Below are 24,433 nucleotides of genomic sequence, written 5' to 3'. Positions count from 1 at the left end.
ATGCGCTAGTGGTCAAGAACGAGCTGCCTGATTTGTCTGCTTTTAAGCCCTAGTCGCCTCCTAGAGAGAGGACTAGCGCGTGCACCCTCTTCCCCAACCAAAGATGTCCGCCAACAACCAACAAACGAAGGCGAGGGACCGGCAAAGAGCGGTGATTCCACCGATTACAGTGCGTGTCAGAGGATGCAAATACAATTAGGCATGTGCCAGCTAATTTCACAACAGGGTCAACAATTTTAATTAAAAAGTGCAAAAATTACGAAAACGAGTAATTTTAAAAAGCTCAAGAGAGCAGCTAGCAAGTCAGCATGGAGTGGAAGCGCTGTGTGTAATGCGCTAGTGGTCAAGAACGAGCTGCCTGATTTGTCTGCTTTTAAGCCCTAGTCGCCTCCTAGAGAGAGGACTAGCGCGTGCACCCTCTTCCCCAACCAAAGATGTCCGCCAACAACCAACAAACGAAGGCGAGGGACCGGCAAAGAGCGGTGATTCCACCGATTACAGTGCGTGTCAGAGGATGCAAATACAATTAGGCATGTGCCAGCTAATTTCACAACAGGGTCAACAATTTTAATTAAAAAGTGCAAAAATTACGAAAACGAGTAATTTTAAAAAGCTCAAGAGAGCAGCTAGCAAGTCAGCATGGAGTGGAAGCGCTGTGTGTAATGCGCTAGTGGTCAAGAACGAGCTGCCTGATTTGTCTGCTTTTAAGCCCTAGTCGCCTCCTAGAGAGAGGACTAGCGCGTGCACCCTCTTCCCCAACCAAAGATGTCCGCCAACAACCAACAAACGAAGGCGAGGGACCGGCAAAGAGCGGTGATTCCACCGATTACAGTGCGTGTCAGAGGATGCAAATACAATTAGGCATGTGCCAGCTAATTTCACAACAGGGTCAACAATTTTAATTAAAAAGTGCAAAAATTACGAAAACGAGTAATTTTAAAAAGCTCAAGAGAGCAGCTAGCAAGTCAGCATGGAGTGGAAGCGCTGTGTGTAATGCGCTAGTGATCATGCCTGGAGACCCAGTGTGCTGGCTCTGGCCCAGCCTTGCCCCCCTGCCTGCCTCCAGCCCCTGCTGGAGCCTTGTCCTGTCCTCCAGTGCTGGGGAGCACTGAGGACTCCTTGCCTGCAGCCTGAGAGCGCTGCTCTCTGCCCTTCAGCGCTGGGGAACGCTGAAATCTGCTGACTAGCGTTTGAAAGCGCTGGATTTTGGCCATAGCGCTGTGAGCGCTGTATTCTGTCCTGGAGGCGCTTGGGAGCGCCTGCCCTTCGTTACTAGCACTGCTAGCGCTGGGTGTGCACAGCCGGTGCCCACCCGGCATCTGACTGCCCCGTGTGGCGAGTTGGCGGCGCGGGTGCCACCCCGCTCATTGCCGCTTTCATTGTGCCCAGGTCCGTGATTTATTGCCACGAGGAAGCCACTCCTCGGATGGGAGCCCGCCTGCCTGCCTAAAAGCGAGCCGCCGCGCTGCCCGCGGCGACCCGGAAGTGGTTGGGAGTCCGACCAATCCTAGCGCGGCCCAGGAGAGGCCGACCGGAAGTCCCGCCTCCGAGGCCGAGCCGGGGAAGAGAGAAGCCGGCGTCTTCCCGTTTCCTCCCCAGGCTCCCAAAGTGAGGGAGAGCCCAGGGAGAAGTGTCCAGAGAGCCCCGAGGAGCGGGAGCTCTCGAGGAGCAGAGCCTGCCGCGTCGTGCCTGGAGCCCCGGGACGAGAGGAGAGGAGCCCCGCCCGCGGCCCAGCTGATCAGCCGGTGAGTGCGAGGGCGGGTTCGGTGTGTCCTGCGAGCGGCCCCATTGAGGGAGGGCCGCTCCACTGAGAGGAGCCCGTTCTGTGTTCTGTGAGCCCGAGAGGCTCTGGGGGCATTTTCTTGTGTCCTGAGTCCCCCGTGAGGGACTCCCAGACCCCGCAGTTGCTACCGAGCCCCGAGAGGCTCGTGGCCCCCCCCCTCTTGGCTCTAGGTCCCCCGTGAGGGACCCCCACAGCCCAGTGAGGCTGCACCTTTTTGGTTTTGAGCCCTGAGAGGCTCGAGGAGGCAGATTGCTTTGTGAGCCCAGAGAGGCTCTGAGAGGGTCATTCGCTTTGAGAGTCCAGTGAGGCTCCGCAGTGCCACAGTGGTGGTTCTTGAGCCCAGAGAGGCTCCAACTTTGCCCTAACTTTCCCTGCACCAGTTGCCCAGCACTTTGTGGGCAACTGCTACGTTTAGGCCACTGACATTGGGACACAGGGACTGTCACAGGTGGTGACTGATTTGAGTTTGGCGCAATTGTTATTGATTTTACACCCCTGAATGTTAATACATCATGTGTTTTATCCTTGCACCCCTACAGGTATTGTGATATGTAGGTGGTTGTTTTCTCCCTAGTACAGGTGGTGCTAGTGAGGTCCTGTTACCAGTGATTACTGGTTGTATGCTCTATGTTTATATTGTGTGCTACACTGATTTTGCTTCTAAAGTGCTATTACTGAAAGTATTGCTTCTAAAGTGCTATTACTGAAAGTATTGCTTCTAAAAGTGCTGATACCCTTGACAGTGGTCCAAGTGGCCCTGTCCTGTACAAATATCCCTTGTAAATTCCGCCCGTGCCTGTTGGCACAGTGTAACAAGATGTGTGTTTTATCTGATGTATATTTATTATAATACAAAGGCTATTTTTATATAACCTTGTGTGGAGTTTTCCTTTGTGGTGGGCCTTTGGTTGTTGTTGCTGGGGTGCGTGCGCAAATACTTAACTTACATCGCCTCCAAGTTTAGCCTTGACTGCTCGCGCCACGTTACCTAGAGGGCGAGTGGGGGTTGCCTTGGTGTGTGACTCCCTTGCCCTGACCTTGGGAATGGTGATCCCTGACTGACCTCGACGCGAGTCTTGGCCAGCCAGGATCCCGTTTCCAACATACTGTATATTGATGGGTCTTCATTATGGTAGTCTGACTTTAAGATAATTGTCCATCTGTTTTCTAATAAGCATTTGCTATTGTGACGGTTCACTATTTATCTCTATTATGCCAATCTGACTTAAAAGTATTGTCTGTCTGAAACAGGTACCTTTCCAAATGTATTTGTATCAGTGAAATTTTCATTTGGGATATTTGTTAATGTTTGTTAACAACATGTTTTGTTAAGCAGTGAGCATGTATGTCAGTTTGTTTTGATTGTTATGTCTCATGTCAATTGCTCAGGAACTATGAATCTGTATCAACGTTGTCCCGATAACATGGCTATGTCATTATGGGGCATGTACAAGGGGTCAATTAGTTTGAACTATATCATGTGGATCCGTATGTGATGTACATCAAAAATCAATAGTTCACTCTGACATTATAGCAACTACAGGTGTAGGTATTAATATATAACAATCCCCGTTTACACTAACCCTATTTTGGACCTCCAAATAGAGACCGAATGCCTTGGCACACTATAGTGAGTGTTGGACCAGGACATGTTTATTATACCATGACTGGTTCGAAACCTGAAATGATTTCTGTAAATAATCAAATAATTTTCCCCAACGTCGTGCAAACAATTCAGGCGAAATGCCTTTTTAAATTGCCGTACAGTGGATATTGTAGAATTCGCACCTCCGTATGAACTCGTTGACCGGGGAGTAATCCCGTAGTCACAGTGGAGTCTTTCCACTAGGTCCATGATGACGCTCCTTTTCCCCTGTAAAGGCGCTTCCGCGTAGAAGGCATTTACTTGCAAACGCCGACAGTTGATATGAAACAGAGAACACTTTGAACAGAAGGTATGAGAGGCTCCGTTCAAGCTCGTATACGGTTAGTTTTATATGCGGATTGGTACTTACGGGTATTAATCTATTACAGGTTGAATCCCTTCGATTCGAGACTTCCCGCTAGAGTGAAGCGAAGGTTTTGCACTCAGGAATGTGGATGATTTGCTCCTCCTTAAGGTATATCTATAGCCTTCCCTGTGATTATAATGAGCGTGACACTGTCAGCTGACTGATCAAATGTGTTGTAATACACCATATTACCGTTTCAGGTACTTTGGTGTGACGATTGTTTCTACTTACACGGAATCCAAGCCACTAGTGGGCATGAGGGTGCCTTATGTACATGAGAATTTGGGGACAGATTAAATATACCCACCGAGCGTTTTCTAGAGGTATGTAGATTTCTTCCTTACCACACGAGCAGCAGATTGTGGAGGGCCATTCCAAAAGAATTCTTGTTTTTAATCATCAGCATGTTTGTCCCTTAGGTGAAATCATACCCCCCTACCCTGTGTGAGAGAGTCCGCACTCGGGCTGAAAACCTTCTTCCTTCGTTCCTACGGTTAAGCTTTGGCCCATTTGGGAGTATTGATAAACAGCCATGGGAGTGCAACAGACTTACTATGTCCTTAATTATTGTAGGGACTTCAATGTTACCAAGCTCTGGTGATATTGCCCTTTCCCCGTTTGTCCTGATGAAGAGTCGCACGGCCGGGGTGTAACTTACCCGTCGGGCCATTAGACGAGTCGAAACGTCGGCGCCCACTTTCTTGACTACACCTGGACCTGGATTGATCCCCAGCATAGACGTGCTTAACTTGGAACCTAGATCCAATCATTTGCATTTGTAAAAAACTCTATATATACTTAATATATCGGCCGGGTGACTAATTGGACGGTGAATACCAACCGATCCATTTTGTTATAAACTGTATTTTAAAAGGTTTTGCCACTTTTTCCCTGATCTTTCTTTATCTTCTCTATAACACCTACTTCATCTCTGATCACCTCTACCTATGCACGTTCCTCCTTGGGGTACATTCACCATTTTTGTATTATTGTGATTTGTTGACATTATTGAATTGGTACTCATACACTGTCCATTGATGAATGATAACAAATGAACATATTGAATAAGCAATGAATTAAAATTGCTTGGTAATAAGCTAGTTTGTTGTTTTTTTCCTTCTCCCCTTTTTGTTGTATGATCAAGTACAGTATTTATTACATTGAGCTGTTGATGTAGTCTATGCTCTACATAATTGTTTGATTTAGTAACTAGGTATTGACACGGACATCAGTAAATTGAGGTCCTGGACCATTGATTCCTTTATCGCATATTACCCAGGTCCTTGACTTATTGGGTTACCCCATTTTTGAGAATGGTTATGGCTATTTCAGGGTGTTCCACATGGGTTACTCCAGGGGCTTCTGGGGGATGGTGATCCTCTTGCATAAGTGGCGACAAATGGAGGCCTCCCTTGTGGAGTCGCACACTCAGGGACCATTTTTTGTATTCGAGCTAGCATTTGCCGGGGAGTTCTGTACCTTGATTGGTTAATATGTTCTTCTCCTCTGCAGGGCCTACGTTGGAGGTGGTGCGATCAGTGGCTCTTTCGCTCCCACACAGGATAACCATTATTGGGGAGATTGCAATGTGATAATGGCTACCCAGGTGGATTCCTTGAGAATCACTGGGTCTGCCATGGGTGTGAATTGAAGCTTACGACATAGGCATCAGGTCTAAGATTCTGTGCGTCTGTAACTGGTCAACGAGGGAGTATACTCGCACATCCATGGCTCGGAAAATTATGTCTTGTATTGATCTCATCTTTTTGCTTGCCACAGAAATGCTCCATTCAACAGGCAAATATATTCTACCTAGGGAAACCTCAGACCATTCTCCAGTAGTCCTGTACTTGGGAGGCCCGAGCCAGGCACCTGCCTGATCTGCTGACTTAGCGCATGATATTTGAATGACACAGAGGTGACCCTTTTCCTTTCACAGGAGCTGGGTGCCTACTTAGCTGGCAATTAAAGGTCAGTGGAGTACCTGGGGATCCTGTGGGCATCTGGCCAGGCTTACATGCGGGCATAGCTAAATCTCACCTTTTGAGAAGCCGAGAAACAGAAACAGCAGTAAATAATGGTATTCGAGGCTCGTATTGTCTGACTTAAGCAAGACTCTGGGGCAAATGAAACAGAAAGCCATCAATTGGAGCTAGACCGAGCATCTCTGTTACACCTTTGCCTCAATGAGGCGCGCCAATGCTGGATCGCTTCTACTAGCCGCACATATGAGTTGGGTGACAAATTCAGTAAATTACTAAACTGGTTAGTGACCCACCGGGCTGCTGATGGAGTGATCTTGGGCATTCTGAATTCTACTGGGAAGCAAGTGACGGAGGCCCAAGAGGTTGCAGCCACATTTGCTGAATATTATCAAGCCCTGTATGCAAAACAGCAGAAACTTCAGAGGGAGCTGGATGATGTGCCTTTTATTGCAGACCTGCTCCTACCAACTTTAACCATGTCTGAGAGAGAAAACCCCCCACCTTGTTACCATTTGTCTACAACAAGGTGATTGGGAGAGGCAGCATCACAGAGGGCTTGGATCTGGTGGCATTCATAGTTCTATGAAGCAGGTTGTCCCCCCAGAAGACTCTGCACCCTACCATCCTATTTCACTTCTTAATTGTGAACTCAGAATTGATGCCAAAATATTAGCTAATAGGCTTACTACAGTGTTGCCAAGGTTGGTCCACCCAGACCAATGTTGCTTCATGCCTCCACAAAGCACCAGGCACTGTAATCACAGGTCCCTTGCGGCCATGGCACACCAACATCGCCTTATCAGTCCCAACGTCTGCTTGTCAATTTTGAGAAGGCCTTTGACTTTATTGCTTGTGACTTTCTCATGAAAGTCCTTTCTCGACCTATAGTTTGGTCCCCATTTCTTTTCATATGTAAGGTTATTGTATGCCTGTTGTATATCTCAAGTACATGCCAGTGGGTACCTTCCCACACAATCCTTATCCAGCAAAGCACCAGACAAGTTCGCCCACCATCCCCCCTGCTATTCACCATAGCAGTGGAAATCCTGGCGGCGTGTGACATGCAGGTGTCAGGTTTCTGCAGGGGCTGCATAGCGGACCGCATTGCATTATATGTGGATGACATACTGCTCTTCCTGGCATGCCTATACGCTAAAGGACTGAGACTCTTCCAGATCCTGGATCTCTATGGGCAGGCCTCATGTCTACACGTTAACTGGGCTAAGTCGCTACTGCTTCCCCTCACGGGACATGCCGAAGTGACATCATGTCAGGGTGCCTATTCGCAGGCCGAACTTCCAATACTTAATAAATGTACAAATGTCTACTTTCCTCCTTCGCCTTGTCCCTTAATCTTGTGTCGGTGGTCTCCTAAATGCAAATGTATTTTCAGAAATGGGCCCATCTGCCACTCACCATCCTAGGACGGTCGGCCCAGCCGTAATTGGCTGAAGTTAAGGCTAAAATAAGGTCCTTCCTGTGGGCGAATCAAATTTGGCAAATGCCTCCCATCCATCTTTGACAGGGGCATGGCAGTTGCAGGCATGTGACCACATTAATGGGCTTCCTAGCTGATGGTCCTCAATAACTGGATTAGTGGTGGATGGGTAGACCCAGCATTCAGAACCAAAATAGCCTTCATGGAGGTCGAATCCATTGTGGGCACGCTTCCTTCCAAAAATCACCCGGGTGGTGTTCGTGGCCTGGCTTAGAGAGTGGGCTTATTGTGGATTGGATAGGAGGGAAAGATTACCCTTGAGACTCCCTTCTGGAGGGGCCAGTGGTTAAGACAGTATCCCAGTTGGACAGCTTCGGAAAATGGGACTTTCCAAGCCTGGATGTTTGCAAATCTGCCCTCATTATCGGCCTGGGGTGGGGCAATGGACTTGTGCTCGAAAATGGAGAAACCCATTCATGTGTCAAGATGCTGCCCCCACAAACCCAAGAAAATTGGGTAAATAGTGGGACTACTATGGACTGTTATAATTGTTACAGGATTATAAACTATCTGCTACATACGTACGTTCTTAACGTGTCTGCTTGCCAAGCACTGTTTATTGTTCACATCTATACAATCAGAAAAGCAGAAGTATAATTAAAAAAAAAAAATCATCCCCACATAGGCCATGCAGCCCACAACGAATGGGCATTTTATTTAAAAATGGGACATATAGAAAATGAATTATACAATCTCTGTACAGTGATAAGACCCAACATAGTGTGCGCACTGTGGCTAACTATCCTATGTAAATAACCATTAAACTAATAATACAAAATCTCAGCACAAGACTAGCTGGAAAAATAATTAAACTGTTGTAATAGGTATTAAAAATTCAAATCAACGGTGAGGTCTGATATTTAATAAGTATTGAGGAAAGGTACGTTTTAGAAAGTCACCCTTTATCTGCAGGAACTGTCAGATGGCTAATTGGCATAACCTGGTGTGAAATAGATATTAAATGCTCCCCAAGAGCAAACAATAGGCTGACCTGAATGGGCACAGAAGACTCCTGAAGAACACAAAATGTTCAGAGTGTGGCCTAAACGCAGCCTGTGAAACCACGTTGCAAATCCTGCTACAGGTCTGTTGAGCCACATGTAACAATTGGGGCACACTTGAAAGGTAGGGAACAGAATTCCAAGACAATTCTTGTAGATTCCCTGTCTGGTTTCTAAAGGACCCTGCTTTTATCTTATCAGATTTATGTCTCTAGGTTTGTTGCCAGTGCACTACCTGCTTCAAATTACGTTTTAGTGTTCGATGTGGGAGGGTGTTAAAATTACCACAGGACACCCCACACATCCCACCGTCCTAAGAGACCAAGTGTAGAGTGACAGAAGACTATTGCCATCTGGAAAATGCCTTAATGCATGTCATTTTGGAGTGTCCCCTGGCCCTTATGCCCACTAGTCACCTCCATTCGTTAGCTGGCACCAGGCATAAATGTGGCACCCCTAGGTACTCTTTTAACACTTTATGGACCTGAGGAAGCTCATAAGAGGACTGGACCTGCTGTCTGTGACCTGAGAGGAGCCCTGCAGGACTGGACCTGCTCTCTCTTTATCCAAGGCAAAGAAGTGGACTCCAGGGGTGACTTTTCAGGCCTACACACAGACAACAAGCTCCAAGAGGCCTTTTCATTGAGGTACCCAGCTGACCATTGGCAACTAGATCTGGACCGTATACAGTCTCTGCCTGGCTCCTTTTGAGTCTCTAATGGACTTCCCCAAGGTCCTGGAAGCAAACACCTTGGGACTTAAAAGACTATGAGGCCGATTTAAATCCTGGCACATGGCCTGTTGTTCCACCAGGTTGACGGAGTAAATTACTCTGTTGTTCCTGGCGAAGGGACCGCCCGCCATATTTATAAATGACTGCCTAGCTGGAGGTAATTTATAAAGCATTGTCAGGAACTGGCATCATAGTGCTTATTTAGGTCTCGCCTATGCAGCGCGCATGCGCTACATAGGCAAAAATACCTTTTCCGATCACTTGTGCACGCGTTCTATTGCCATCAATGGCAACGCGTGCACGTGAGGCGATCTACTTGCGGGAGCGCGCGCCGCCGAATGGCAGCAATTATCGCTCTCGCAAGTGCAGGTCCTCCCCCCTGCGCTTGTTTTTCTTTTATTCTGGGTGCTGCTTCTTAGAAATCACTTGCTCGTAGAGTTTCCACTATCTCTTTTCAGGAGGTGCACATAAAATTATACTTTTATTTCGATTGGATCTGATGTTACCGATATGAGTGCTCTCTGTGTTCACACTATAAACTTTAAAATTACTTTTCACAGTACATTGAGGTCCGGCTGAGTCTTGTACTCTCTATAAAAAAAAACGCATAAAAATACAATAATTTAAATACTCCGACCAAGATGTCCACAAACAAGGGACAGCACGGGTTAAACAGGCACCTAGAACAGGGGCCACAGGCATGGGCCTTGCACACTGCCTGACACCCCTTTCTCCTTTGCTCATTCGCAGCGCTTTATTCTTTTTATGACTTTGTCCTCTCACCAGAATAATCCGAGCTTTGCCAAGAAGGCTTGGCTCCTCCGGTTTTCAAGGCGGCGCTCACAGCTGAGGGAGGAGAGCTGTCTGGAGGCACACTGCGGCGGGGACTGGCGGGTGACACTGACAGGCTGCCATTGTGCGGCGGGTCCTCAGATGGCGCCTATTGAATCCTCTCCAGCGCCCATGCAAATGTGTCTTTTACTCCAGTGAGGGCATCGGTTGGCTGCAGGGGGTGGATCCCAGCTCACTGCTGATCCGTCATTGGCTCATTGTGGAGACTGGAAAAATAAGCATCTTACGGAGCAGCCATCTCTATACTAGAGGAAAATGAGGTAAAAGCTCTTGCTGATTAAAGTCCCTTCGCCCAAAGCACTTAAAAATCACCCATTGTTTTGGACCTATTTACACTAACGGAACTCCTAGCAGCGATTTGTATATTAAAAGATGAGGCCTTTGTGGGTCGGGGTATTTTTAATGCCTGTCCCTTCTAGTTACATTAAACCTTTTGTTGGGAACATACTCTCTCTGCCCCCTCACAGGAGCACCCCAAACTCATTAAACCTAATTAGGTGCAAGCTGTCAACCTGTCGTTTGATGGGCTCTGTGCGTAGATCTATTCCGCTGCACCTGTTGTTGAAGGGGCTGGTGCGCATGTGTCACGGAGGCCCCTGAGTGTTATCAGACCCTTGCAGAATGTCCGTGGTGGCCTCGTAGTAGCACATGGGGGCTTCGTAGTGCTACTGTATGTGAAACACTCTTTGTAGATACATCTTTGAGGGGCTTGGAGGGGGTGGTAGGGGTAAAGCTTGTTCTGTTGAGTTTCGATTTGCAGGTTGTAGCTTGTCCTGGAAAACGTTATTTTTGATAGCCCTTTTCTACCAGACACAGATCATGCTAAGGCGCTTTATATGGAATAGGTTCTTTATTCTTATAAATAATTCCATATCTGGTATTTCACAGGTGTAAACTTGAGGGCCATAAAAAACATGTTTCTAACAGTCCGGGCATTTCACTACAGGAACAGGAAAAAGTGCAGCTCTTTGGTTCTTTTAAAATGCTCGTCTCCAGGCGCGTTTTTGAAAAAAAAAAGCAAGCAGTGGCTTATTGTCCTTAATTAGGGAGCAATATGCACAGCCACAGTGGGCATTTTGAAGTTTTTGGGCGTTTTCTTAAATTTCCAGGTCTAAAAATGTAGAAGTCATTTTACAGTGTGTGTGTGGACTGGTGGACTGCAGAACTTGGTGCAGCTCCTAGTCCCAGCAAGCATTTGCCTAAGTGTTTAGCCACACAACAGTTGTTGTTGTTGTTGTTGCACTCAAATCCTAGCACCAGTGTTGTTGAAATTTTATTTTGCACTAACTATAGCTTTTCTTAAATATATTTTCACCACTTTTCAAATCTATAGAATAATACTGTGTTGGGGACCGCGCGGATGTGCAGCGGTCACGCGCAGCGGGCGCGCCGAAGGCGCGCCAAAGGCAAGCCCGTCTGCGCCCGTCCGCGCCTGGACCGCGCCCGGACTGCGCCCAGCGCCAGGACCCCTGGCCCCCACCGACGCAAGACGACCCGACAGACCTAATACGCTGCCGCCCTCAACGCACTCAATGCCGGCCGGAACCCCGCCTGCTGCCGGGCCGCCCCAAAACGCTTCCACGGACCCTTCACCTGCACAACCTGCAAGTTCACCTGCCTCCGAACATGCACCGCGCCCGCCTAGCCAAACCCCAGCAGCGACCTCAAGTGCATCCTGCTCAACACCCGCTCCGTCCACAGACACGCCGTCGAACTCTGGAACCTGCTCGACACAACATCACCAGACGTCGCGTTCCTCACTGAAACATGGATGAACGCCTCCTCAGCCCCCGACATCGCCATCGCCATCCCGGATGGATACAAGATCATCAGGAGGGACCGCATCAACCAGACCGGAGGAGGCATCGCCATCGTCCACAAGAACACCATCCGCATCACGACCGACGCTGACGACACCTACACCGCCGCCGAACACCTCCACTTCCAGATTCACACCGACCCAAAGACGACCCTCAAAAGCACCCTCATCTACAGACCCCCGGGACCACGCACACAAATCAGCGAAGACATCACGGACTTCATCAGCCCACACGCCCTCCCCTCCGCCGACTACATCCTCCTAGGGGACCTCAACTTCCACCTGGAGAACAACAAGGACCGCAACACCGTCACCCTGCTGGACAACCTCGCCAACCTCTGACTCAAGCAACTGGTCAACACCCCCACCCACTACGCCGGCCACACGCTTGACCCCGTCTTCTCATCCAGCAAGCACATCGCCTTCAGCCACTCCACCGGACTTCACTGGACCGACCACAGCTGCGTCCACTTCAGCTTCAGAAAAACCACTACCCACCACCACCCACAACAGGTTCCTCACAGAAGCTGGAGCAAGATCACCGCCGACCAGCTCACCGCCTCCCTCAGCCAGAACCCACCTGCCAGCACACCGGACGCCAACGACCTCGCACCACCGAAGAACCCTCCCAGCAAACCCAGAAGCAAGAAGGCCCCCTGGTTCACCGACGAACTCAAGGACTCCAAGAAGACCTGCCGCACCCTTGAGAAAGCCTGGCTCCTCAACCGGACCACTGACAACATGACCGCCCTCAAACACGCGACCCGCAAGCACCACCAGCTCATCCGCACCACCACCAGCTCATCCGCACCACCAAGAAGAAATCTCTGAAGGATCGACTGGACAACAACGCCCACGACAGCAAGGAACTCTTCAGCATAGTCAAGGAGTTCTCCAACCCCAGCACCGGCAACAACGACATCACCCCTTCACAAGATCTCTGCGACTCCCTCGCCTCGTTCTTCCACCGCAAGATTGCCGACAACCACACCATCCTCGCACCCAACCGTTGGACCAACGCACCCCACCGCCACCCTCCGCACCTGGACCGCAGTGACCACCGAAGACACAGCCCGCACGATGAACACCATCCACTCCGGATCTCCGACTGACCCCTGCCCCACCACGTCTTCAACAAGGCCGACTCCACCATCGCACCCCAACTCCGAGACGTCATCACCACCTCCTTCGACACCGCCACCTTCCCGGAGAGCTGGAAGCACGCCGAGCTCAGCGCCCTACTGAAGAAACCAACAGCGGACCCCACCGACCTCAAAAACTTCCGCCCCATCTCGCTCCTCCCTTTTCCTGCCAAAGTCATTGAGAAGATCGCCAACAGACAGCTTGCCGCCTTCCTCGAGACGAATGGATCCCTCGACCCCTCGCAGTCCGGTTTCAGAGCCAACCACAGCACCGAGACCGCCCTCATCGCAGCCACCGACGACATCCGAGCCCTTCTCGACAACAGGGAAACAGCGGCACTCATCCTCCTGGACCTCTCCGCCGCGTTCGACACTGTCTGCCACCGCACCCTAGTCCAACGCCTCCGCAACACCGGCATCCAAGAGAAGGCATTGAAGTGGATCATCTCGTTCCTCGCTGGAAGAACGCAGAGTCCGCCTCCCCCCGTTTCGTTCCGAGGCCACCAAAGTCATCTACGGCGTCCCACAATGATCATCACTCAGCCCCACCCTCTTCAACGTCTACATGAGACCTCTCGCAGCCATCGCACGCCAACACAACCTCAACATCATCTCCTACGCCGACGACACCCAGCTGATCCTCTCCCTCACGAGAGACCCCGACACCGCCAGATCCAGCATTCACGAAGGGATGAAAGACGTCGCAAAGTGGATGAAGAACAGCCGCTTGAAACTGAACTCAGACAAGACGGAAGTCCTCATCCTTGGACCATCACCCTCTGCCTGGGACGACTCCTGGTGGCCCCCAGCCCTGGGCACCGCCCCCAAGCCGACAGACCACGCACGCAACCTGGGATTCATCCTGGACTCCTCCCTCTCGATGACCGGACAAGTCAACGCCGTCTCCTCTTCATGCTTTCACACCCTCCGCATGCTCCGCAAGATCTTCCGATGGATCCCGATCGAGACAAGGAAGACGGTCACCCAGGCCCTCGTCACCAGCCGGCTGGACTACGGAAACACCCTCTACGCCGGAACCACAGCCAAGCTACAGAAAAGACTACAATGCATCCAGAACGCCTCCGCCCGACTCATCCTGGACATCCCTCGACGCAGCCACATCTCCGGCCACCTGAGGAACCTGCACTGGCTCCCCGTCAACAAGAGGATCACGTTCAGGCTCCTCACCCACGCACACAAGTCTCTCCACAACCTGGGCCCCAAGTACCTCAACGACCGCCTGACCTTCCACACGCCCACCCGCCAGCTACGATCCGCTAGCCTCGCCCTCGCCGCCGTACCACGCATCCGAAGAGCCACCGCCGGAGGCAGATCCTTCTCCTACCTGGCGGTCAAGACATGGAACTCCCTCCCCATCCACCTTCGGCTGACCCAGGACCACCTCGCCTTCAGGAGACAACTCAAGACCTGGCTGTTCGAGCAGTAGCGACCCCCTTCCCCCAAGCGCCTTGAGACCCTTCCGGGTGAGTAGCGCGCTATACAAGTGTTATGATTGATTGATTTGAGGCAGAATGAGTCTTTCATATTTTAGGTCGAGCCTGGGCAGCGCATGCACTGCTCTAAGAGGCATGCTGTATTGTAGTATGGACTTAAAGCTCCACCCACTCTCCGCCCATATTTTTCACTGTATTTGTTGTTCGAAAATGCTGGCTTCTGATTCGTTAATAGGCTTGTTAGTCCCTCCTTAGTATCACCTTTTCTTCATTTGAAACCTCCCAGGAGGACTGTCTGGCCCTTTAACTTCTGTTGTTACACAGTGTGTCTTATTTGGTCTTTAGGCACAATTTTCTTTAAAGAGTTTCTCCTACTGCAGGCGCGACATGCTTTCCTGCAACATTCAGTGCCGTGCGGACTTTCACTTTCCAAGCAGCACGGGACAATGACGACCGCTTCTTTGAAGTGAAATAGGTTTCCCATTTACAAAGGTTCGAGCTATTGGCATTGTAAATGACAATGCCTTTTTTTAACATGTTAATTATCAAAACAGATAAATAAAAGACATTGTCATTTACAATGCCAATAGCATAAACTCTCGCAAATGCGAGACCTGTTGCATTGCAAATGCTTGTTTATCAATGCATTTCACTGTTTTGTGCAGGGCTTTGTCAGCATAAAAGAGCTTGGACCAGAGCTCGATACCGGACACTGTACTAGGGGCAGAACATGTAAATAACAAACATGCCCTCTTCTACTTGATGGCCTTTGTAATCATTTGTGAAGAACCTTCCTCAAGACTTAACACAGTGGCTAACCTGAACATATTCACATGGTACCCATTTTCTAAAAATAAAATATGATCATATAGAAACTCCTGGATAGACTTAATCTTACGAAGAACAGTACAAGTTTTACAGAAAAGAAACACCAACCAGTATTCACAATAGATTTCGAATCAGTCAAATGTAAGTTTATTCTTTTATAAATTAACACATCCTGAGTCGAAACACCATGGACGGCAGTAAAATACAGACCATATTTATGTGTGAATTTTATGTGTGAATTAACACAGAGATTTTACCCTCTGTGTTTGAAATATATGTAATGCATTTTGGCTGTCTTAATGTAATAACCCATATACCATGAATGTTTATTCACATTATCACTTTTTCTTTTTTTTTTAATGGTGTTGGTTCTTTGCATTTGGGGCTCTTGCACAATATCTTTTTACCACTCACCTGACTGTTGACTCAGGGTTTTTTAATTTATGAAGGAAGAAACTTTGATTTGGCTAAATTGAACTTATTGCGACTACTGGTTGGTGTTTCCCCCATTATCATATTTTGCTTTTAGAAAATGAGTTCCATGTGAACACTTGTCCCAAGTTATACACTTGATACCCATGTTCACATGGACATTTGGGTTGTGCTCTTGTTAGTTTGAACCTAACCTGAAAATATGGCATGAATCCATCCCTCCTGAACCTGTGTTGATCACCTGTTCTCTAGGCTGTCACCTCTGAATGCTACTCTTTTATAGGACGGCCTTCTTTGCATTAAGTCTGCATAGTTTTTCATATTTCAATATATTCTCTGAAAAGCATTTACAGTTTCTTTTTATTCCCCAGTCTCCCAGAATATCTGAAGCAAAATGGGGCTATGCAAGTGTCCCAAGAGGAAAGTGACCAATCTGTTCTGTTTTGAGCATCGTGTCAATGTGTGCGAGCACTGCCTGGTGGCCAATCACTCCAAGGTAAGCCAATTGACATCAAGTATATCATTGCTCGCAAAATACTCTGCAGTGGCAAATGTTCCCCAAAAAGAACTGATTGTATACTCATTTTATCTACTGAGCTTCTCCAAACAGGTGCTTAATGTTGTGGTGGTTTTTTAATGTACCTTAATGATTACAGCAAATATCTTTGTACGTAGCAGCTTGTCCATTACTTGCTCTAAAAATAATTGTCCACCTACTCAATTTTGAAAGTGCACTTTTGATCTTAAACCACTTTTAGCCTGATTCCTAGTGTCCCATGTCAGATGTGATAATTATCTCGCCAGATAAGCAGGGCAGGTCCTTAGGGTTCGTGAGGGCTGCTGGGTGCAGGACACACCAGGATTTCGCTGGAGCAGGTTTGAGGTGAGGACAGGCCGGTAATGCTGGGGCCAAGTCAGTGGGAGTCCTCCTCTTCTTAGTTCAGCACGGCTTCTTCGGTCCTTCTTCTTCTCTTCTTCTGGCCAGTTCCTGGCTGAGGAGGCAAGGTTCAGGCTTGCCCCCAAATACTAATTTTAGGGTTGTTGCTGGTAGGTAAAGGTCGGTACCAATGGGTGCCTTTCTTGGGGTGGGTACACCCCTATTATACCACGCTCCAATGGGAGGGGCCATATGCCTCTCTCTGGTTGGATGGGTCCCCCCATTTGCAAGATGGCGGGGACTTAAAGTTGTGCTTCACCTTGCCTCTCCCACCTGAGGGGTGGGGTTGGCAAAGGTGGGCACACCTCCCTTCCTCACTTGGTTTTCCCTCCAATTCTCCTGCCCAAAGTGAGGGTCGGAACCGGTTGGGGCCAGTTGCTGATAGCAGAAAATGGCTGGGGTTGCTCTCAAAGGCAGCACGCCTTTGAAGCCTCCCTTTCATGGACCCTAATGAAAACTGATGATAAGCATTGTTTTACCCTTTTTTCAGAAATGACAATCTGCAGCTCATCTTAAAGAGAATCAACTGTTCTGTGTTTTTTTCAGTGCATTGTCCAGTCATATCTTCAGTGGCTGCAGGACAGCGACTACAACCCAAATTGTCGACTGTGCAACACACTTCTGTCCTCGAGAGAGACCGCACGACTTGTCTGCTATGGTAATCTGGCTTTTTTACTTCAGATTTCTTTGTTTGCCTGTGCAGTGCATCATTGGATTAGAACAATGGTTTAGTCTAAGGCGTGTTACAAGCTCAGACTGCTACTTCTGGAATCTGTTGTAACCACCTGCAGAGTGTAATATTTGCAACATAGCAAACATTGTGATGGCAAATGTAACGTGGTGTACGTATACATCCAGTGCGCTTGGATCATCTCTCCTATAGGCAGTTAGAGACCAGGCGTTAAAGGTGCTGTTTCCACGGCTTGCATAGAAAGAATTTGGTGCAAATAACGAAATCGGAGTATCAAATGCACACTGATTCTCCTTTTTACCTATCTGACAGTTGGAACAGTTGTTTATGCCAAAGGTTGAAAAGGGTAGGGGAATTTCTAGCTTCCAATGAGGCCAGATTCCGTTTTCTATGACTGAAAAGTTACTTAAAAATTTATCTGTGATCTTAAAAAGAGAAGTGTTCTCTACAGAACGTTTATAGGGGTGAAAGATATGCATATGAGTTTGAGATTTATGCTGATAGCTATGTGCTTTTGAAGCGACCAAAAGGTTGCTGGTGAATTGTTTTACTCATTTTTTTTAACAATGTGTTTGATTTTTTTAATTGAATTTTCAGTTAAGTAGTTTTACTAGGCCATTGTACACTGATAACAGTGGAATACATGCTCTGGGGAACATGTGATTGACATTATCTTTGGGTATTATAGCATTCTTATTTTCCCACTTTTGTTCCTGGATAACCTCTCTCTTCTGACTCGCCACTGTTTTCCGATATGCTGTTAGATTTGTGTTATTTTTTATTTCCCTGACTGCTTATTTTCCTTTTCAAAAATGAGGAGGAGGAGGAGGAGGAGAGAGTGGGATTTTCTTTATTGCTAAAATGATGTGGGTGTACGATATGTCATTGTTCTGCAAGAACATAAACATGAGAACGTTTTTAATGCAGATTTGATGTATTCAGGACTCCTACACCCTTCTGTATTTCAGAGAAATTCAGCTACTCAGCCCTGTCTCTCTCTTTCCTAGACTTGTTCCATTGGTCATGTTTGAATGAAATGGCCAACCAATTACCGGAAAATACTGCCCCTGCTGGCTATCAGTGTCCAAGCTGCCAGGGTCCTGTCTTCCCTCCAGCCAATCTGGTGAGCCCTGTGGCCTCCTCCCTACGAGAGAAGCTATCTACTGTCAACTGGGCCCGGGCTGGTCTAGGCCTTCCATTGGTGAGTGTTACTACAAGGCTACATTTTGTGTACTCGTGGGAGTGATGGTAGGTGTTTGGTTGGGGCCATTGTATATATTAGGGCCCATGCAGTTGTATGGCCACATTAAGAGTGTTAGTCTGTTTTTTGCCTGTTTCCTTGCCAGTCGTGTTTTTATCTCACCTGTGGCTCACTTAGAGCATCTTGGACTTGTTCTTTGGTGCTTTCCTTGTTGATTGTATGTTAAGTTCATGGCTGGATGTCAGGGTTATTTTATATGTTGCTATCAAGGCAGTCACAGTTACGACCTTTATTTTATTGGCTCCTGTGGTTGATTTCATGCTACTGTTGATAGATGGTGTACTTGTCAATAGTGCAGCCTGGTGTAGAGGTCATGTGACCCATTGCAGCAGCAGATGTGCTTTGCACTTTCAGTGCTTGGGCTCAGGCTGCCATTGATTGTGGCAAATAAAAGCAAATTGGATAGCTGCTCAAATTAGTTTCACAGGTGCCAATACAGACCTGGTGTTTTACTGTTACAAGGCTGCACAGCCAAAAAGAAAGAGTGCATGATTCGTACCAATGTGTGCAGTGTCTCTATGCGCATAGGTTCAGGCTTTGTAACTATCAGACCATCATTCGGCCTCGTACATCATGTGCTGCAGATGCTTCATGTCCATTTAGGCAGAATGTGTACACCTGCTTGCCGCTTGCTTCATTGAGCCATTACTTGTTTTTGGAAGGGCTAGTTAAGAACAAAAGCCTCTAATATTATGTACTGCAGTTATGTGCTTGGTTTGTAAATAAACTCCATAGCCCAAAGATTTTCTTTGGAGGACTCCACTTGCTGGCACAGACCTCTTCCACCTCCACTGCCAGTCTACTGCTGGCGCAGAGTATATATGCCAATGCCTCAGTGCTTGGCTGCTAATGGCAGACTGTGGTGTAGCTGCCAGTGCTACCAGCACACAGGGGCTGCTGGTGATCTTTTAAAATGATGGCGCATAATATATGCTGCAAATTGCAGCGACGAAAAGAGCAATCCCCGCTTTCTCATGGAGCGTCCAATGAGAGGATGAGGGGTACTGGATTCCCTCTGCTTGAGAAATATTTTTAAACAAGCATTGGCATAGCCAATAGATCTCACCTTTGGGACCTTATAAGTATTTAGCCATGCAGCACATTATCCTGAAGTTTTTTTCCCTTAACCTTCTAAATGCATTTTACATAAAAGTGTCCCCAAGGCTAAAACTGTCCATCTAGGTTTGTAAAGAAAATATTAAAAACGTACTATCCAAGGGTATTTTGACCTCTCTAGAGATTTGCTCAGTCACATCTAGTGAAGTTTTGTTTGTGAAGTTGACCTCTTTGGCCATTTGCGTGCTTTCATTATTGAATGCCATGTTAAATAAGGTGCATAATTACGGCCTGACCTGTGCTCAAGAACCATCCTGTAAACACCTGGTCCATTCGTGTCAGACTTTTACCCAGCACACCTAAAGACCAGGGCCACAGTCCCATCGCACGAGCACGCCGCACGGACTTCACCAGGAGTGCTGGGACACCCACACAGCCTCGCTCAATGAAGCCCTCTTTCCTGTGTTCGTATTCCATGCCCGCACCAATCCTCCTCTGCATTGCTCAATCCAAAGCGTGCCCTGGCATCAGCGCCTAGAAGAATCTTACTGCGGTATAAGAAAGGGTGCATAGAAACACCAATAAGGTAGACAAGAGGGCAGAGAGTGGTTCACCTCTTGGCGCTATCTGACCATCTCAAAGGAATGGACCTACTGCACCCCACCCGCCCCCCCCCCCAAAAGTAATAAGGAAGAAACGAGTTTACAGTCCAAGACTGGGATATTTGCTCCCTTTGGACCAAACCCTACGGAAGGGGGGCTCGCTCTCCGCCACCTGGTTGCCCCCCCCCTCAGGTGAGATATATAAAGTATCTGATAGAAACTACTAGCCGCAGATTCCTTCACTCAGAATTATCCCCAGGCATGAGACTAGATCCGGAAATTTTTTTCCACAGCATCCCTGCGTGCCGGGGGAGGGGCGGCATCAGGTGACTCCGCCCAGGCGTCGTCCGCGTATGTGACGTCAGCAAGGTCACAAAAGTCCCACCCGGCGCGCCTACGTCAGTTTTTCCTTTTCCGCGCGCAACGCGGATCCGGTCTCTGTTACATGCCTGTTTGGGGCCCCTTTTTTCTTCCCCATGGTCTACATTTTTGGTGGAACAGTGTGCGAATGCCATCGGGCTTCAAGACTTGCAGATCGTGTGGACGTCTTATGTCGGCGACGGACCCTCACCTCATTTGTGTGTGGTGTTTAGGTGAGGATCACGGCACCACTGATTGTGAGGCATGCCAACTGTTGAAGCCAAAGTCACGGCGGGAGTGCCAGATGAAACTACTCTCGGCGCGTCTCTCAAGGTCGGCTTCCTCTCCTCGATCAGCCTCGGCAGACGGCTTCAGATACAGCTGTTGTCGTCGTCCTCGTCCTTCTCCGATGTCGCGAGAGCGTCGCTCCCCAGTGGGTAAGTGTTGCAGTCTGTCCCCGGCTGGTGTGCGGCCTGCCTGGGGCGTGGGCTCTCCGCGGGTGTTGCGGCCCTGCGTGTCGACCTCCTATCCACCGTTTCCCGGTGACGGAGTGCTAAGAGTTCAGATGGAGACTTATGCGGCGGCCTTGCAGGCATCGCTATCGTCTCCTCCTCCTTCCCCTCCTGGGGCGTCAGCGGATCCCTTGCCTTGTGCGGGGCCCTCCGTGGCGCCAGCGGTGGCTCTGGCGCCGACTGCTTCGGATCCAGGGTTGGAGGATGTGGTGCTGTCGGAGTGCGGCTCTTTGGGGTCCCTCATTAAGACCACGGCGCCTCTGAACCGCCGCAAACTCCCACGGGAGTCCCTGTGGTGTCGCTGGAGGTTGCCGGGACTCGGGTCGCATCCCCGAGCCCCGCTCGGCCCTCTGGGCGGGCGAAGGCCTTGTCCATGGCTGAGCTGACGCCGCAACGGCGCCGGCACCTGCTGGTCCAGGCGACGCCACAGGTTTCGGTGGCCCCTCCTCGTCCCGCTCTGGGTCGAGGCTGGCTGGGTACCCCTCGTCCTCCTCTGGGCCCCTCTCATCCCTCCGCGCAGGGGGCTGCCTCGTCGGAGGGCGAGTCGGAGGTTGAGTCTGCTCTGGCTGCACCGCATGGATCGCCGGACTACCTCCAATGCATGCTGGGCCGGGGCTGGAGAAGGGTTACGTGTCTTTCCCCTGGTCCCTCTTGTTCCTCCACGCAGGAGGCTGCCTCGGCGGAGGTCGAGTCAGAGCCGTTCCAGCGCCGCCCTTTCGCCACTTCGGCTCTGGCCCTGCTCCGGTCCACGGCGCGGGGTGGCTCTGAGGAGCCTTCTTCGGCGTTTCTGTAGCGCTGGATGGTGTCAACGTTCAGCCTCGGGCGGCGGACTCTACTGCTCCGCACAGGAGTCGTGCCGCGGATTCGTCTTCGGACGCACACTCTTCTCCGGAGGTTGGCTGCATTTTGGTGTCATCCTCCCCGGAGACAGGCCGTCGCGTGGTGTCCTTTTCACCGGCATCATCGAAGGGCGGCTCCCGCCATTTTCCAGCCCAAGGTGTTCTTCGGAGAAGCAGCAGGTCCCCCATTCTTCGGTTCCTTCTGACTTCCAAGTCTGGCCCTTGCCCGCCCTGCTTGGCTTCGGGGACGGCTGCCTTAGTTTGCAGCCGTCGCCCACGGAGGAGCTGCTGCCCTTTGAAGGTTCGCTCCTTTCTTCCCTGAGGGGGGCTTGGAAGCGCCTCACCACCTTCTGCACCGGCACCTCCCGGCGCTACGTGACCCGGCGTGTCTTTCCCTCCACCCCTCTGCTTCCAGTCCACTTTTGCGAACTGCTTTTCCCTCCCTGCCGCCACTGTTTACTCTGCCGTCCCGGGAGGCCCGCTGGTTGGACTCTTGGGGACGCAACATGTTCGCCTCGACCAGCGCTGCCCTGCGGGCCCTTAACACCTTATGTGTGTTGGCTAGGGCCTCCTCTTGTTTGTGGAACTCGGCTGAGTCTTTGGGATCCGCAGCTTCCTCGGAGACTGTTCAGGTGGATTTACGGCATCATGCGTTGGATGGCAGGGAGCTAGTAACGTTTATTCTCCGCTCCGCTCTGGACATCTCGGAGGTGCTGGGACGGGCCATGGCTTCCTCAGTTGCCCTCTGTCGCCATGCTTGGCTTCGGGATGGCGTGGTCCCTGAAAATATTTGGGAACGGCTGATTGATCTTCCGTTCGATGGCAGCCTGTTCCATGCCCCGGCTGACTTCGCCATCCAAGGGTTCCTGACAGGGCTCCATCCTCCTCCTCCTCCTCCTCCTCCTCCTCCTCCCCCTCCTCAGTGACTGCTGAGTTGAGCTGGTTCTGGACATCTTTTTTGGGCCGGTTATCCTTGCTGTGAGGTGTGTTTTATGGTCACTCGAGTCCTCCTTGCTGGGAATGTGGCTTTGTTGGCTGCTGGACGGCCCGTTGTTACCTGTGTGTTATCTGATTGATTTATCTGCACAGACTTGGCCCAGAGATTAGACCTTCTGTTTTTCTCTTGAGCTGCTTGGCAAGCCTCCCGCTGGGTTTTTTCCTGTGGCTCTTTCGATTTTTCCTCTGCTGCGGAAGTTCCTTCCAAAGAGGGTTCCCATGTCTTGTGACTTAACTTACCCTATGTGAGGTAGCTGTTATATAGCTTGTGCTATGCTAGGGAGTTCTGGTTGTCTCTGGGCCGCCGCTCTCCGTGGTGTTTATGTATGTTGCTGATGGTACTTGGGCCGTGTGCGCGGACCCCACGTGGTTCTCTGTCTGGGCATTTCCTCGCCTCCAGCCTCCTGTCCTGGGGGCTGGGATGGTTCTGTTTCTCCCCTTGTTGGACGCAGCCTGCCTGGTCTACATGAGGGCCCGGGCTGTTCGTCCAGCTTCCGGCGGCTTATTGCTGCGTGCGCCGCTCTGTCTGGTCGGTTGCCTTCCATCTATGGTGGGCTCGCTTACTTTCCCCTCGTTTTCCTTGGGCCCTCTTGGCTTTTCTTCTTCCTCTTCCTTGCCTGGCATTGGATGGAAGCTCTGTTGCCTTGTAGGGGCGTGGAGTGCTTCGGCATTCCTGGCCTTGCCCATGGTTCCTCTGCTGAGGGTGAATAGAATTCTTTTGAATTCTTCTACACTCTCTCTCTTCTTCCCACATCCCTCTCGGGGTTGGTGGTGTTCTGCTTGTGGGGGTCAACCGCCTCCTTTCTTGAGAGGGTTGAGCTCTTCACCCTGTCCTGTGTGGGCATTTCAGTTGTGTGCTGGCTGGTGGGGTCTTTTCGCAGACCCTCCTTCCCCATGGTTATGGCTAGGGTATCTATTCTATGTGAAGGAATCTGCGGCTAGTAGTCTCTACCAGATGTACGAGTTACTTACCTTCGGTAACGATGTATCTGGTAGAGATGATTCTAGCCGCAGATTCCTTCACGGCCCGCCCTTCTGCACCGATCTGCGAGGACCCTTGGGTTGGTCTTCGGTACTTGCCTCCCTGTGGGGGACTGTGTCTCCTGTGAGTGCCTTCTTTGCTCTTGACGGATGGCTCATTCTTGTTGCGGTTCATTACTCCTCTTTGGTTCTTGGAGGATGGGGTTACGGTGCCCCTGTGCCCCGCTGCTCTGGCTACTCCAGGTTTGGGGGGATTTGCCTTCAATCTCAATCCTTTCCTCCCTTCCCTTCTTCTGACTGCTTGGGATTCTAGCCCCTTTGCTAACCTCTGAATGAGGGTCATCTGACCATGTTTTGCCCTTGTCCCTTGGGGGGGTGGTTGCCCTCTATGTTGGGGTGGCTTGGAAGTTTGTGGTTCCTGTCTGCCTTTGAACTGGCTCCCCTTCCTTGTTTCTGGACGAGGGTGGTAAGCCTGCTGCATGTGCCGTGACTTTTGACGCATGTTCCTTGTCTCCGGGACAGTGGGGTTGTTTCTGTACTGGCACGGTGGCTGCTCAGGGCTCTGCTCTTTCTTCTGCCCTGCCTTTGGACACTGCAGTGTTGTACTGTTCCCTATGGGGTCGCTTGTCTCCATTTCCCTCTTTTTCTACTCTCTCGCA

The 24,433-nt window shown here is 49.9% G+C and overlaps 1 protein-coding gene across 1 annotated transcript in view; it reads left to right on the top strand.

Annotated features, from left to right (window-relative positions):
* ZFPL1 (zinc finger protein like 1) overlaps window positions 1-24,433 on the top strand; it is a 126,460-nt gene that overhangs the window by 54,091 nt on the left and 47,936 nt on the right. The window contains exons 2-4 of the mRNA XM_086938507.1: window positions 15,911-16,035; window positions 17,023-17,134; window positions 18,175-18,368. Of these exons, the coding sequence (XP_086794633.1) occupies window positions 15,934-16,035; window positions 17,023-17,134; window positions 18,175-18,368 (408 nt within the window). The 5' untranslated portion in view covers window positions 15,911-15,933. The remainder of the gene's footprint in view (window positions 1-15,910; window positions 16,036-17,022; window positions 17,135-18,174; window positions 18,369-24,433) is intronic.

This window comes from Lissotriton vulgaris, chromosome 9, assembly GCF_964263255.1.
Source record: "Lissotriton vulgaris chromosome 9, aLisVul1.2, whole genome shotgun sequence".
Classification (NCBI taxonomy): Eukaryota; Metazoa; Chordata; class Amphibia; order Caudata; family Salamandridae; genus Lissotriton; species Lissotriton vulgaris.
Note: the sequence above shows the minus strand (reverse complement) of the source record. Positions and strands in the feature narration are given on the sequence as shown.